We start from the raw sequence: 15,525 nt of genomic DNA, 5'->3' as shown, positions 1-15,525 counted from the left end.
GGAACTTAAATTCGCGTTTTTGGAGGTGTGCGCGAAAAACGCGAAAAAGAATTCCGCGCGAAAAACACCACTTCTACAGTAGTTTAGAAAGAATAGAAAAAAAAAAAGTATGACGATGTTAGTCCCGATGGGATGGGGACTAGCTACCCCAATAATATTAGTTTTGCTGAGTTATACGTGAGCTTTTCCTCAGCCTTCCGGTCAGACGTCTTCAAGACTTTCAAAGACGTTCCGGTGGTCTGACTTTGGTCGTGACCATCATGAAGAATCCCCTGGGGACGAAGACGAAGCAGCCGTCCGAAGGCATGCGCACTCGCCATTCCACCGCACGGCGGACACTGTCGTGCGTTCTCTCCCATTCTGTCCATGCAGCCCGACATCGCAACCAGGTAACGTCGTGGAGTCATGCTCAGGTAAGCCGGACATCCTTTTGCATCGGACATAACTGACGCTATCTTCCTTACAGCAGTGCTGTGTAACAAAAGAATACGAGTCTATAGATCGTTCTACAGAAGTATATACGTGAGCCGTGCGATTGAATAAGTGGACGTTTAGGCAAGTTCTTTGACATATGGAGGACCGGTCCTCTGCAGGCGAGATGTCCGTCTCGTTGCCTTCTACAGATGGGAACCTGCAAAGTGATGCTTCGGAAGCATCCGTTGTGGCAACCGGAGGAACGAACGAGAGCGGTCCTGCAGAAATTGAACATGCGTCAGTTGTCCTTGGAGTCTCGGATGTATCACACGACGCAGTGGCATCTCGTACATTGGTGTCGCAAAGCGAGATGACGTTGGAAAGATTTGTAGCCGGAAAAGTATCTAAGCCCGACAGAGACGAGCTCGGAATGGCCCCGACATTTGATAGCTTCGAGCAAGACCTCAAACTGGAACCCGTACAGATCGGCGGAGGGGGCGAGCAGATATTATCTGTCAAAACAGTCGGCATCGACGACTTGAAGGGTGATCCTGTTGGGAACTCTGCTCGTTCCTTGCATGTGTATCCAGCGTACGAGACTCACCGTTCGGGGCCAGATGCAGAGCTGGGTTACGCCAACCCGTTCGCGGTCGTTGAAGACAAAATTGCGATGGCGAACAAGGAACTGAATAAGATTTCGAGAGGGACAGGTGGACAGGACGAATGTTCCGACTCCGATGTTCAACGAACGTCACGTAGTCCTCGTAGACCCAAGAAACACAAGGATCAATCTTCCGAGCAAAGGCGGAAAGACAAAGCAAGCGCGCAGGTTCTCAACATCGTTGAGGACGCTGTCGATACTCTTATGGAAGAATTCCAGCTCGGAGATGGGTCGGACATAGAAACAGAGTATCCTCCTATCGAGTACGATCCTCCCCACCCGCGAAGAAAGGTCGTACGCAAATCAATGGAAGACCTGGATAAGGTCGACACCATCTGTGGCATCCTGGAATCTCTTACCGGTGACGTGAAGGGTGACGTTGACCTGTCAGAGATCGAGCCGATGGCGCTTATTGACGCGAGCTATCTTGATGACACCGAAAAAAGATCGCCCAAACGGAAGAAGCGGTCGAAGAAGGCGAAATCTAATTCGTTAGAACCAGTGCGAATAACGCCTAAGAAGAAGCGTTCGTCCAAGAAGGAGAAGTCCGGCACAACTAGAAGGAATGGCAGGGACGATGTAGGCAGGGAAGAAGCGACGCGGATGGAGACATCCGAAGGCAATGAAGGTGATGAGAGCAAAGATAAGAAGGTGCACTTTGTTACGAGCCTCGTCTTTCGGCGGAAGAATATGCCCTCAGAAGTGACAGTTTCTGCAACGAAGGATGGCAGAGAGGTCTCCGTCGTGAAGAAAGCGGTATCGTCCAAAGGGGAAAAGAAGGCCGTGGCTCGTAAATGGAAAGGCGACAAATACAGCGATCATCTGGAAACGGGAGGAATCGTAACCAGTAAAGACGACGCACGAGAAAGTAGAGGTGAGAGCGCAGGGAGCAGAAGTAGTAGGGTTAGCAGAGGCAGTAGGGACAGTTTGGAAAGTAGGACCAGTGCGGGTAGTACTGGAAGCGCGAACAGTAAGGGGACACGGAAGCTTAGGCAAGCCGAACAGACGAGCCAAGCGAAAAAGAAAGCGAACGCTAAAAAACAAGAGCGGAGAAAAGAGGTCATGGATGTGAGCGAAGAAGAAAATGTAACACCGTGCGAGGAAGAACGAGAAATTAAAGAAACTCGGAAGGAGGGCCGCAAGAAAAAAAGGAGCATCAAGAAGTCAGATAAGACAAGGAAAAGGGGTGATGATGAAGAGGAAGACATTAGGATCAAACGTGACAGCGGTGGAGGAATTAGCCTTATACTTCCACGCACAGCGTCCGTGAGTATTGACAGTGCTGGAAGCTGCGGGCGTAGAGAACGGCGGTTCTGTGACAAGTGTTCCGAAGAGGCTGTGGCGAAGGAGCGTACGTCGTCTTTAGAGAGAGACAAAGAGCGGCGAGATAGATCGCCTCATAGAGGAGACGCTGCATCATACGGATATCGACAGTTTTCGTTCGAACAAAGAACAACGGCGGCTCCTCGCGATTCTGGGTACAGAAGGAAGGACGTTGATGTGGCAGAAATGTGCGGGTCCCATTATGATGAGCAGCGCGGTACCCCCTACGGCCGGAGAGGAACCGAGGGAAACCACCCACAACGTTTATCGTACGGTCAAAGAGACGCAGAGGGTATCCGCTCACAGGGCTCGTGGTGCGACCAGCGGGAAGGTTTTGGATTGCGTATGAGAGACACTTCTTATGACCGAACAGGTTCAGACGGAAGTCTCCCACAAGACATGCGCGACCGAAGGGACCCTGCCGACGTCAGAACGTCTGATCCTCGATATAGGTCACGGTCACCACCGTCACGCCGTAGGACAGGACACACCAAAGAAGTCGAAATCGAACTATATAACAGAACAAAGTCATCATATGATCGCAAGATCGGACAAGATCGCCCTGATCGCAGAGACAGGCTCCTCTCCACAACTTCTCCACACACGCCTCCCTCTGAACCTCCTCCTTCCGTTCCATCACATGACTGGAGCTTCAGTAAGGATGACCTCAGACAAAAATCTCCATCACCGACCAAGCGAACGAGACAGAAGGAAGGCGTTGTTAGTAGGGCAACACAAGCTTCCCCTCTAAGAGGCGAGCACCGAAGTGCTGACATCTTATATAGGACGAGGACGAAAGCAACTTCAAGGAAATACAAGAGACAGGCGGACACGGGTTCAAGAACTGCGGCTTCTTCGCCTGACAACAGGACGTACAAAGATGACAACTACAGACGAAGTTCCAAAGCTCGTGGGAAAGATAGTGACTCCGAGGCTAGGGACAGGCAGTACGCGGCTAAATGCAAGGGAGGCGAAGATGACGGCTACAGGAACGTCAGTGAATGCGACGTACGATCAACGTCTCCTCCACGTGGCTACGTCAAGGATAGCGATATGGGCATCAGCACGAAAGATGCTGACAGAAGAGAGATGGATGTAGATGCAAGGACAAGACGAGCACAGCATCAGAAAGACTATGCTTGGGGAGGTGATATTAACTTGAGGTTAAGTCAACAACCTCAGCATAGCAGATACGAGGCCGACTATGGGGGACACAACACACCGTCTAATCAAAAGAAAATGAGTCACCAGGATGACGACAGAGGAAGAAGGGGGCCGCCACGAAATCTAGAAGAAGGGACACCAGAGCAAAGAGTGGAGACGCGTTATGAACGCAGGACGGAAAGATATGGACGAAAAGATTACATAGAAGGCCAGAGTAACAGCCCGGACGACGGTGCAAGAATACGCCAGCCAGGCCGCTCCACTAAGGATGCTGAAGACTCATTGAGGGGCAGGACTCCTTCATCCTCTGCGTTGTCAACACAGGGAGGACCGTTCAAGCCTCAACCTTCCAGTGAATACGCACCCGGCGACACCGACACCCTTGGGAGATCGCCTTCCCGTGACTCTTGGATAAGCTATAGCGAACGATCCAGAAGGCGAGATTTTCGTCGTGACCAAAGAAAAGACTCTAGACAGCGTACCGCAAGAACTAGAGTTGCCGTCGATGAACGGGGACGCGATCCAGTGAGTGAGGTTACGAGTCAAGAATGGGTAGCCGACAACCGTAAGGGTGTTCGGGGCAAGGGCAGTCCATGTCGGAGCCCTTCTTCAACGCAGACGGGCTACACTGGCCAGGCAGGCTACACACACGCGGCGTCCCACATGGAATCTGCAGCGAATATCTCTCGGGCAACGACCCCTCTAAGCTCTAACGTGGATCTGCGCCAGTGGCGGAAGCTTCCAGAAAGGAGCTCAGAGGTTAATGTTGCTCGAAACATCGCTATACGGCAAAAAGGTTCTGAGCCGAGGTTGAACCGTCGTGCTGGCCAAGTGAATCCCACCACTGACGTGAAACATCCTCCACCCGTGAGGGTTGGATCTGGTGCGACCTTAGTATCAGGTGGTATTAGCACCCAAGCTGGTCACTCCCGGAGCTCTCCGACTTCTAAAGGAAAACCGCCAAATGTCGAGCAGAGTTCGCAGGCGGGTGCGCAAGGCATTAACGTGCAAATGTTTCCTATAGAAGGGTTGGCTCCTATGATTGTTCTTCAGCGTAAGGACCATGACGAGAAGCAGACGCTCGTAGTGAAAACATCAAAGACTGGGTTGAAAGGTGATGGGTCGTCCGAAGACGTTACTCAGATAACCATACACAATGTGAAAAAGAGCAAGGACAAGACTAAAAGCTCGAAGAGGCAAGAGGAAGCACAGAAGAGAGCTTCGGCCAGTTCCTTTCCTTCGCAGTATGATGACGCGAAGTCAAAGATAGACGAGGACTCGACTTTTAAAGCGAGCGCCGCAGGCCCTCGAATAAACGTGTGGCATGTGCCCCCTGAAGACATGCAGAGGCATCTGGAATCTGTGCATCTTACCACTTCAGATTCCAAGCGCTCCAGATCGGGATGCAGACGTTCCGAGAGATCCCATTCTAGGAAGAGGACGTGCCACAGAGAGTTGAGACGGCGTAAGGCTTTAAAAGCACGGCTCATGGCGGAGTCTCCAACCGCAGGTCGTGAGACCATCCAAGGTCCCGTCTATGGAACAGGGGGATCACATTGCCGGATTGAGCCATGCGTGGAGATGAGGTCTATGGAGCGAATTAATCCACGTGAAGCAGCCACGTCAGCTTTTATACCCGGAGGAAGCAAACATGATCCTTATACTTCTACTCTAATGAGACCGTCATCGCAAACGGAACTAAAACGCTTTGCAGGTGCGGAGGACCAGTTCGGATTGCCAACCATAGGAGTGGACCCATTTCGCCGGCAAGACGCAGGAGCGGGTGCCCCGAGTCCTCGCGGCATGGCGCCGTCAATGGGCCCAGGTACATCGCAGCCAGCAACAGAAGGCGTACAAGGAATGCCTGTACAGCAAACTATTATAGTACCTGGAAGCAGGGGGCTGCCGATCTTGACACAGTCGCTTGGACAAAGCCACATCAGGCCTATCACTCTCGATGGTATGAACAGCGGTCAGACGTTCTTGCTGCAATCGCAAGGCGGAGGACAGACTATCTTAACGCAAATACACGGTCTACGCATGCCCAATCCGCAGGAGAATGTCAACCCGCAGACGCAGCAACCAGGATTAACTGGCACAGTTGAACCAGAATTAGTGGGGAGTCATTTACCTACAAGGATAATGTTAACACATGGAAGTGGCCCGCCTTCAGTGCTTCCACAACCAACACCGCCTCCGCAATCTTCTCCAGGACCCACTGAAACTATCCTCATCCAGCCTGGATTGCCACCTGCCGAACCGCAACTGCTCAACCATTTTCAACAGGATCCAAAACAGCAAGAAAGGATAACTATGTTCAAGCGCAACATGCGATACGCATTTCCTTCGCCACCAACGTCTCCTCCTCCCATGGGACCAAGATTCACTGCTCAGACTGCTTTGATTGGGAGCGGCGCGCAATCTGTGCGACCGCACCATCATCACCGCCAACCGCTCACACCGCCACAGTGGTGTCAGCCGACGCTCGCTTGCAGAGGTTCCCGCCGTCCCCAAGGAATGAGGTGTGGCTTCATGCCTTATGAACCAACGAGGCGATCTCCACGAAACGCGTTCTCTCAGCCAACCATCTACAGAAGTGTAGGTACGCCATTTACTTCCAATTCATTCATGACTGCGTACGACGCGACGCAGGCGCCTGAGAGCGAGGTACTAGAAGACAGAGAGGCCGCGATCGCGATGGCTTCCACGTCGGCTCCTGCTCTGGACCTGGGGGTTTCCGCGAGTGCTTCCCGTTCTTGCTCCGAGTCATCTGCATCTCGTGAGAATATGTACAGTTTCACCGTGTCCACTGAATCGCCTTCGCGATCTGAGTGTCTTGACATGTGGGACAGAAGCAAGCACAGGTCCATTGACCCGATACTTCCAGAAGCAGCTCGCTACAGCGAATCGCTTTCTAAAAGTTTCCGGAGGTTTACCAATAAGGGTCAGACTGCAGTTTACTTCCTCTTCCTCATAGTGGCCATAGCGGGTCTCGCGGGTGCCATAACCCTGTACAGCAAGAGGAGATGGACACGCCAGCAAGAGGAACCGAGCTTTGAAAGCGGCAATGGCGCCAATATGTTTGGCCCCTGGCAAAGGTTTGACGACGTGAGGAGTGCCCCACCGAATGGTACCCGCTTCTGCGCAAGTTTGCAGTGTAGCCTGGAAGCCCTAGCTCTGATAAAGTCTATAGACCGCTCCTTGAATCCCTGCGACGATTTCTATGGTTATGTGTGTTCGTCTCAGTTGAAAGACAAGGGATCATATGCATCTGCCGATGCGTTTGCAAAGAAAGAAGTGCAGAGAGCGGTCATAAACTTCTTCAAAGAGCGCAGTCCAGGCAGCGGCGATATCGCGACAGCCAAGCAATTCTGGCAGAGCTGCATCAACGTGGACGAGATAGCTCACCTGGGAAACGTGCCTTTCTTGAGCATCCTCAATATGACTGGGCTCCGAGGCTGGCCGTATGTGGCCCGTGACTATCAACCAGACGTCGCTGACGTGTGGAGGAAAGCCGGTAAAATCATAAGGCACATGTCGTTATCTCCTCTGGTGAATGTAAGAGTAATACCAGCCCTCCGTCGAGATAAAAGGGTCATAGTGTTGAGCAGGGGTGAACACATTCTTCCCGTTCAACGCGACCTTCAGAAGGTCTTTGGAAGAGACGGCCTTACAGCTGACGTAGCGAAAGCGTTTAAAGTGGTTCATCCGTCGAGCTCGTACATCGACCAGGACTCTACGGCAGTAGTGGACTTCATCTTTAAGCTGTCCAGCATAAGCGACGGCGAAGTAGAAAGACGAGACGGCCTCGCGACAGTCGTTGAGCCATTTATCAACAACGCCTTCGGGGACGAAGACATCTCGACTTCCAACGGCAGCGTCTACATCACGCAAAGTTCCATATTCGTCGACGCGTTGGTAAAACTCGTTCAAACCACACCCTCAAGAACGATCATGAACTATCTCGGTTTCAGCGTGGTTCGTCATGTGTTTCTCTTCTCTCCAATCAGCGCCAAAGAGGTTCTTGCTGCTGGCAAGAAGACTTCCGCAGCCGTTACTCGGGAATCCGAATGCGTTCGCACACTTCTCAACGATGCCCTTCCCAAGGCAACAGCTGAACGTGTAGTCTACGCAGCAGTTCAGAAGAACGTTAACCTTCCCGCACTGAAGGTGTTGACCTCAGATCTGAAGAAGAGTGCCGTTAATCGAATCTCGAAGTTGCACTGGATGGGTACGAGGACCCGAGCCCGTGTTGCTAGCCAAGTACGCGAAATTGACATTCGCTTTCTCTTTGAGAACGATACAGTATCTGACAGTCTTACTCAAGGGCCTCCACCTGAACGCCTTCCAGACGTTCTGCCTGGACAAACTTTGCTCTCATACCAACGTCTACGGGCTTACCGCTTCAAATCGTCCATTGCGATTACCACGTCAGCGGGCGTCAGCAACTTGAGTGGCAGTTTTACTCACGAGGATTGCACGTACTCCTCCGACAACAAAGTCCTCCTCTTGTCATTGTCAACACTCGACGTCAGGGATTCTCCAACACCCTTTTCACTCCTCTTTCAAGTTCCTCGCTTTGGCGTCAAGGTTCTGCGGTGCCTCCTTCGTGTTTTCCTTGGCGGGAACATTGACAGTCAAGGACAAAGTCAGTCTGCTGTCACAGGGTCCTGGGCTTCACCAGCGCGTCGCCGCTACGAGACGATAAGATCGTGCATCAATAAGCAGTACCTCAGGATTAGAGACCATGTTGAAAATAAAACAGCTAATCGACAAGACCCTCTTGGAGCGCTAAACGTCGTCGACAACGCCGCCGTGGGTCCAGATAAGGATGTCTATGACGCGTATGCGTCCGCTCTGAGGCACTCCGGCTCCGTACAGGATTCTGAGGCTCTGGAGGGGTTGACGTGGACGCAGATGTTCTACGTATCGTACGCCCAGGGCGTGTGTGAGAACTTGAGAAGGGCAACGCTGTATCAGGAGAGTCCCAACTGGGAGAGAGTGAATGTACCACTTGGAAATGACGAGCAGTTTCTGAAGGTGTTCAAGTGCGGTGGAAGCAGTGCCATGAATCTGGAACCGCGCTGTGGAATCTGGATCTAGCGACTAGGCAACGTTCGTTGACCAAATTGCTACCAAATTGCTGCCCGATAATACTACCTGATAAATTGCTACCTGATAATAAATAGTATTGTTTATATACCGCATTTGTGTTTCGTTCTCTAACCGCAGCCACATTTATGCGAAGCCATATAGTGGGAGGTATTACCGTAATTTCACGCGTATAGGCCGCACCGCAGATAAGCCGCAGGACGCGTTTTTTGGGACGTTTTGAAAATTTTCTGGCAGATAAGCCGCACCCGCAGATAAGCCGCGGGCAATACGAGACGACTGATTTGTGCGACAAAGGAGACCATAGAGAAGGCCATAAACCCTGTGGTCCATACTCCGGGATCGGCACAGTGTACAACAGAGGAGGTCAGTTCTGGAGTTCTACCAAGATCGGATTGTGCCCTTGTCGGGTGTTTTTCGTCGACTGATGGGTCAGTGAACTTCCAGAAGACGTGAATCACTGTCACCACTTTCCTTAAATCTGCTTGGGGGAATGCACCAGGAAGATCAATCTACTCGAATGTGGACCCGTCCCTGTTACGCACTGTTCGTGCATCGGCAGGGCAGTGCTGTTCCAGAGACACTGTCGGCCCTTTCGTTAAAATCGGCGTATGGGGAAAATACCAGGAAAAAATAGTCATCAGATAAGCCGCACCGGTGGATAAGCCGCAGGGCGCCCGTGAGAAAAAAAAATCGCGCATAAGCCGCGGCTAATACGCGTGAAAATACGGTACTACGAGTAAGTGTCTGTCTGTGTCACGGTCTCGCGGGAAGATTAACACAAGCTGGCTCAACTGCTGCTTGCTTAAGGGACTTGTAGCCGAGGATGCTAGAAGTTAGCTAATGTCGGAAAATCGAAAGTATAGTCACCGTTTTACAAAGTTTGACATTCTGTTCAGTCAGTGTACTCCTAAAATTGCTGTCTAAACTACACAAAAGCATGCCGGCGCTCACGCTCTCAGAACAGAGGACAGCCTGCAGCGGAAACCAGTATCAGCCTCTACCCGAATGCCGGCCTCTATTGCGACCTGGTGTTCCACTTGGTCCATGGAGTTGAACATCAGTAAGTGCAAGCATCTGAGAATCTCTCGATCCCCCCACAAACCATCCCCCCTAGTCGAATACAACATTAGTGGTGTGAACCTTGAAAGAGTCTCCACGTTCAAGCACCTAGGTGTCCACATATCTAACCTGTCATGGAAAACCCACATAGCCCATATATGCGGTCATGCAAACTCAACTACTGGTTTCATTCGCCGCTCGTTACATCAGGCTCCTACCAATGTGAAGCAAATGCATGCAGATCCCGCTGATTAAACTACCTACTGTTGTGATCCGTGGCCGTTTGGGCCCGAAATGGCGCTGTGCAAACTCCACTGCAACAGCCCTATCCTATCAAATTACAACCGCGCATCTAGCGTAACACACAGGAAACAACTTTTACACTTATCACCTCTCTGGCGTCGCCGTAAAATGGCCCGTCTCATCCTATATTCCAGAAAATATACTACCACAATGATCCCGTTCTTTCGTCTTAACTATCGGCTCCACTGTACATTTCACAACGCATCGATCACGCACGGAAGGTCCCCTTCGTGTACCCCTTGCAACACCAATTCCATTCTTTCCAATTGGATTGGATTTGGTTGGATTGGATTGGGTTGGATTGGATCCAATTTAACCAATTCTTTCTCTGACTCATTTTTCATCCGCACGTCTCGTGAATGGAATTGTCTACCGCGTAACGTTGTTAATATCCGGGACTCATCTACCTTCAAGGACACACTCGAAGACTGACTTCACCACCCTAACCACTAACATCACGCAGTGAAAGTGTCCTTTGTACTTGTAACTACATTTATATGTATTGCTAATTGTTTTGCGTTACATTTGTATCTACATGGCTTTATTTATTGTTATATGCCTGTCTGTTTGCCACTCCCCTCTGCAATGCCTCACGGCCCTGAGGGTACTATAAATAAATAAATAAATAAATAAATAATATCATTTGGAATGGTGGTTGGCTGGGGGCGTGCTATGTGGTGAAGTTCTGTTTTAACAGTGTAGGAGGTGGTGGGTTCGAATCCTACCATCGGCTGGGATGTCTGAGGTTTTCCGAAGACTTCCCAGACGAATGTCGGCTCAGTTCGCCCTGAAGTCGGCCCAGGACGCATAGTAACCCTCCTGTCCCCCCACTCCTTCCTGCTGTCCTCTCTCCATCTGTCCACATGTGTACACCGCTGATAACCACAGTTGCTTCGCGGCGCTAACACAGAATAAAAAAAATGTGGGGAAGGAGGGGTCAGTATACATCCGACACAAGAGGAAACGGTAAGCAACAATTTAATGACACAATAGCAGTGTAATGCAACACATCTAATTCACAACATTAAATCAAGCTACATAGAAAGTAGATTTTGATTACAGGCAGTACTGGCGATATTGGAATGCAGTCTGTTCCAACAGTCTCTTTGATAATAGTGCTCGAGGAATGATGTTCTATTTATAGGTACGGTGAACCTGAAATAAAGAAAAAAAGGAAGAAAAGAAATTACACAGAAGTGAAAGTCTGCATATTTTCCTTCTCTTTCCTGAGAGTGGTGTAGCTCTGGATTTTTAAATTATCTTTCGCTAGAGCAGTCGTGTTTATTATAAGTGAAACGTGCAGCTTCATATTGGGGTGACTGCAGTTGATCGAAAAGGTATATCTCTGATTTGGGTATCTCATGTTATTCACGCGTACTCTACTTTTCGCCGAACAGGGGAGTTGTATGTCAGTAACTTTACTTCAGGTGGGACTGCATGCAGCGTTCTTCTCAAAAATCCTAATGTTCCACACCGTGGAACATCGCATTGTTGAAAGTTTCAGTAACAGTGTATTCACACGAGCGACATTCGCCGCAGAAGCGGAAGACGTGAAAAACGTCATAGCTTTCTGAGCGCGAGTGCTCAACGTCCAGTGTTCACGTACACTGCTAGCCGTGGGGAATATCCAGCAACACAGTCACACGGTGTTCTGTAGCAGACGACAAGAAAGACGCTGACGGTGTCGTCTGCTAAGTGTCGTCTGCTAAGTGCGCAGTACGCCACTTCCGATATTCCGCACCGTGCGAATGCTCACATAATAGAGGACGGAACTTCCTCTCTGTAAGCGTTTTGTAAGTCTTTTCAGTTTTTGTTCCACTAGAATCTTCCGTGAGCATGTCGCTAGTGTGAACACACAGTACCGTGATGTTTTCATGTAAGGTTAGATCATGTAGTTTTTGTGCGAAGATTTCACCCTCGCTTTTCCCTCTCCTATATGCACGACCAAAGGTACGATTTTGTTATGGGTGTCTTGTGGGGGGAGGGGTTCCCCCCCCCCGCCCCATGGCTACGACACTGTGCACGGCGAATTGTACCAGCGGACACGACAAGTAACTACAAACTCTGCGATAGTTCAATTTCACATATCGCGCAAAACATGCACAGCCCTTTGTGAGACCTTTTTACGATGAAGGAAGGGTTGGTCGGTTGGTTTAAAAGAAGACAATGATGGAGACGTATGAAGAACGGGCCTCCCGCAGGGCCTTCGGTTCGAAGAAGATACCACCCACAGAGCAGCTAAGAAATAATTTACGCCGAAAATATAAATATAAGGAAAAGACGGAGAAGCAACACGTTGAATGAACTTTCCCGGTCATAGACGTCATTATTTTCAGCGGCTGAGACTGGAAAGTGATTGCCACAGCACGACGCAGCGCTGGAGAAATTTTTGCCGAAGACGACGGCTCAACAACAGCATTAAGCTGATTGCGAGCAAAGATGGGCACTGATGCCTTCCAAGGTAATGCATTGCATCCCGGAAATGAGTAATGCTAATGGATTGCATTTTGTGGAGGAGTGATGTAATGCCATTACATTCTGGCCGTGTATAGTATGATGACGTTGCTCATTATTTGGGATGAACGTACAGGCGGTGTCCCAGCTGTTATGAACTGTGCCTGGTGCAGGCAAGGAAGATTTCCAAGCTGATTTTCTTTTAAGGAGTGTGTGAAGGCGGGGTAGTTGGTGTACATTCATCGTGATAAAGCAGCACAAAGACGCGGACAAAGAAGGAAGACAGGACGACTGCTAACTCTCAACTGGCAGATTTTACTAAACAAAGCATGTTTATACACAAAAGAAAGGTTGGTGCCTGCTCTTAGTCACATGACACCATCGGGTTACACCGCAACGTGTTTCCGAGATAACTTATCTCCGCGGGGGAGAGGCTCAGTGACGGAGCGCTTACGCATACATCATCGTCCTGTTTCGTAATAAAAAATGCCTCTACTATTTCCCTCGTTAGCTGCTCATTGTGTACTGATAGTACATCTGTTCGCGCGAGGTCTGGTTTGCACCCACAGTCACGACAGTGCAAAGCGAGGTGCCCGGATGGTGTTTTCTTAATGGATGCCCCATGTTCTTGAAGTCTGACGTTAAGACATCTTCCGGTTTGCCCTATATAAACGCGTCCGCACTGCAGTGGGATCCGGTACGAGTGGTCTACCGGATCCCACTGCAGTGCGGACGCGTTTATATAGGGCAAACCGGAAGATGTCTTAACGTCAGACTTCAAGAACATGGGGCATCCATTAAGAAAACACCATCCGGGCACCTCGCTTTGCACTGTCGTGACTGTGGGTGCAAACCAGACCTCGCGCGAACAGATGTACTATCAGTACACAATGAGCAGCTAACGAGGGAAATAGTAGAGGCATTTTTTATTACGAAACAGGACGATGATGTATGCGTAAGCGCTCCGTCACTGAGCCTCTCCCCCGCGGAGATAAGTTATCTCGGAAACACGTTGCGGTGTAACCCGATGGTGTCATGTGACTAAGAGCAGGCACCAACCTTTCTTTTGTGTATAAACATGCTTTGTTTAGTAAAATCTGCCAGTTGAGAGTTAGCAGTCGTCCTGTCTTCCTTCTTTGTCCGCGTCTTTGTGCTGCTTTATCACGATGATTTTCTTTTAATATTTTTTCAGCCACTTTTGTCGAGTGGCGGGAAATTCGAAAACACGGGTACGTGACACATAGCGCGTGACGTATGCAAAGCCCTGTACGTATCGCACATAGGGGGCCGTGCACGTGTTTTATCACATGCCTTTCTCGACGAGTGCCTCGCCCATCGTTGTCAGGTAGCGCCACCTAGACAGAAGAAGGCGTTTACTCGTCGACGTGACGTAACATCTAAGATCCAGCCAACCAGCATCATGTTTTCAACGGCCTTAGCCAATCGCGAACGAGCCTTCAGCGGTCGTAGTCATGGAGCCGAGTCACTGCCAACCGCATGGACGGACACTGACGTCTGCGAGTAGTGAACGTCCCCGCGTACTAAATGGAAAAACAAAATAAAGCGCAAAATGGTCCCTTTTTTTTTTATCAAAACTGGTTTTCTGGAAAATATTCTTATTTGCGAAGTGATAGCTGTAATCATTTACGAGTTCTTGATGGCAGAAGCGCAAGGTCGAGTTCTTGAATTCGCAGAACTGCGAATCGCGGTAGTGGACGAATTCTGACTTTGGCTGCGTTCCAATAGCCCGGTTAGTCGACTGCCTAACGGTCTAACCGGAAGTGCCGCCATGTTAAGCCTCGTTCCAAATCTCGCCAAGTCCGCTATTCAGTCGGCTACCGCCTAGTGCGCGTCGATGCAGTCTAGTTATACGCCTGACCATCTGACAGCCGGGATGGCTGACAGCGGGAAACGCTAGTGCCTGCTGCGCTTGCGCCGTACGCATTTCTTGCGTGAGCAACGAGATGGCGCCACAGGCGTCTCGGCTAGGCAAGCCTGTTCCAATAGTGACAAGCAAAGGGGTCTACTCAGCTGCCTAGTCAGGCGGCTTCGCGGGCGCGAGGTATTGGAACGCAGCCTTTGTGTATCTACGTAGCGAAGGAGGGAGGGGAGGCATTAAGCAGGTATCTAGGTGGCGTTGACAGAGCCCAAGTGAGGTCCTTCAACATCACCTCCTTCTCACTACAATAGGCGATTTCAGATATTGCCCTTGTGCTCCGCACGGGGGCCCTCCGTCGCCCAAGTCACGCGCGTCGCGCAATGCTTTGTGGGAAATGGTTTGCATTCGTGCTCCTCTGCCTGTTGCTCGAAGGTGCGGGAGGTGAAGGAGAGAGAAAACCGAAACCGTTTGCGCTCTTGTTCTTCTCTCTGACTCATGAAAACTAAATCCCAAAGTGCAGCGGGGCTTTCGCAACACGGAGCTCTCTGGTGGGCCATCCATGCAATTTCTGAAATCGTCTATTAATCTTACCTATATGACAACTCATGTGGATTATGCATACTGCTGTCACTTCTGGACGAAGTCGTTCACACGTAGCTGTTTTACAGAAACGCATCTTATTATCACTGGTAATGTGTAAACAAAGTAAAAATGTAATCCTTATCCGTACGCGACTCCACATCCCAAACGGAACAAAACTTCCCGTGGTGTTCCTGGGGATGTCCTTTCCCGGAAATTCAGATCTCCCTGGGAGACAGCCTACAGATATCCCCCACATCTCCGAGTGGCCGCGGTTTGAACACGGTTTGGAGATACCAGGACGTTGCACGGACTTACTTGCGTACGTGCTCAGGGCCCTGCATTTTCTCATTATTATTGGTACTGTTTTTATTGAGCTGCTGCGTAAGTGGACAGATTCCTACAAGGCGTCGTTCTTTTTCTGCCATTTTGTTTCAGCTTCGGCCACTGCATCTTTCTTTCTCAGTTGCTCCTCTTTGTTTCTTTCTAGTATTTCTGTTACGGACAATGTGCATGAATTTTTAAAAAGCAAAAGGCTATTAGAACCATGAACTTAGAAAGGCAGGGGCATACC

The 15,525-nt window shown here is 50.1% G+C and overlaps 1 protein-coding gene across 2 annotated transcripts; it reads left to right on the top strand.

Annotated features, from left to right (window-relative positions):
• The first annotated feature begins 265 nt into the window (after positions 1-265).
• LOC135366529 (microtubule-associated protein futsch-like) lies at positions 266-8,769 on the top strand. Of its 2 annotated transcripts, none has more exons than XM_064599253.1 (2): positions 266-413; positions 470-8,769. In XM_064599253.1, exon 2 carries the CDS (start codon positions 572-574, stop codon positions 8,663-8,665), a length of 8,094 nt encoding a protein of 2,697 aa, XP_064455323.1. In that variant the 5' UTR covers positions 266-413; positions 470-571; the 3' UTR covers positions 8,666-8,769. The 2 variants fall into 2 exon arrangements, with proteins under 2 accessions (XP_064455323.1, XP_064455321.1); XM_064599251.1 differs by having other exon boundaries at positions 467-8,769.
• Positions 8,770-15,525: the final 6,756 nt, after the last annotated feature.

Source organism: Ornithodoros turicata, chromosome 8, assembly GCF_037126465.1.
Source record: "Ornithodoros turicata isolate Travis chromosome 8, ASM3712646v1, whole genome shotgun sequence".
In the NCBI taxonomy this organism is placed as follows: domain Eukaryota; kingdom Metazoa; phylum Arthropoda; class Arachnida; order Ixodida; family Argasidae; genus Ornithodoros; species Ornithodoros turicata.
Note: the sequence above shows the minus strand (reverse complement) of the source record. Positions and strands in the feature narration are given on the sequence as shown.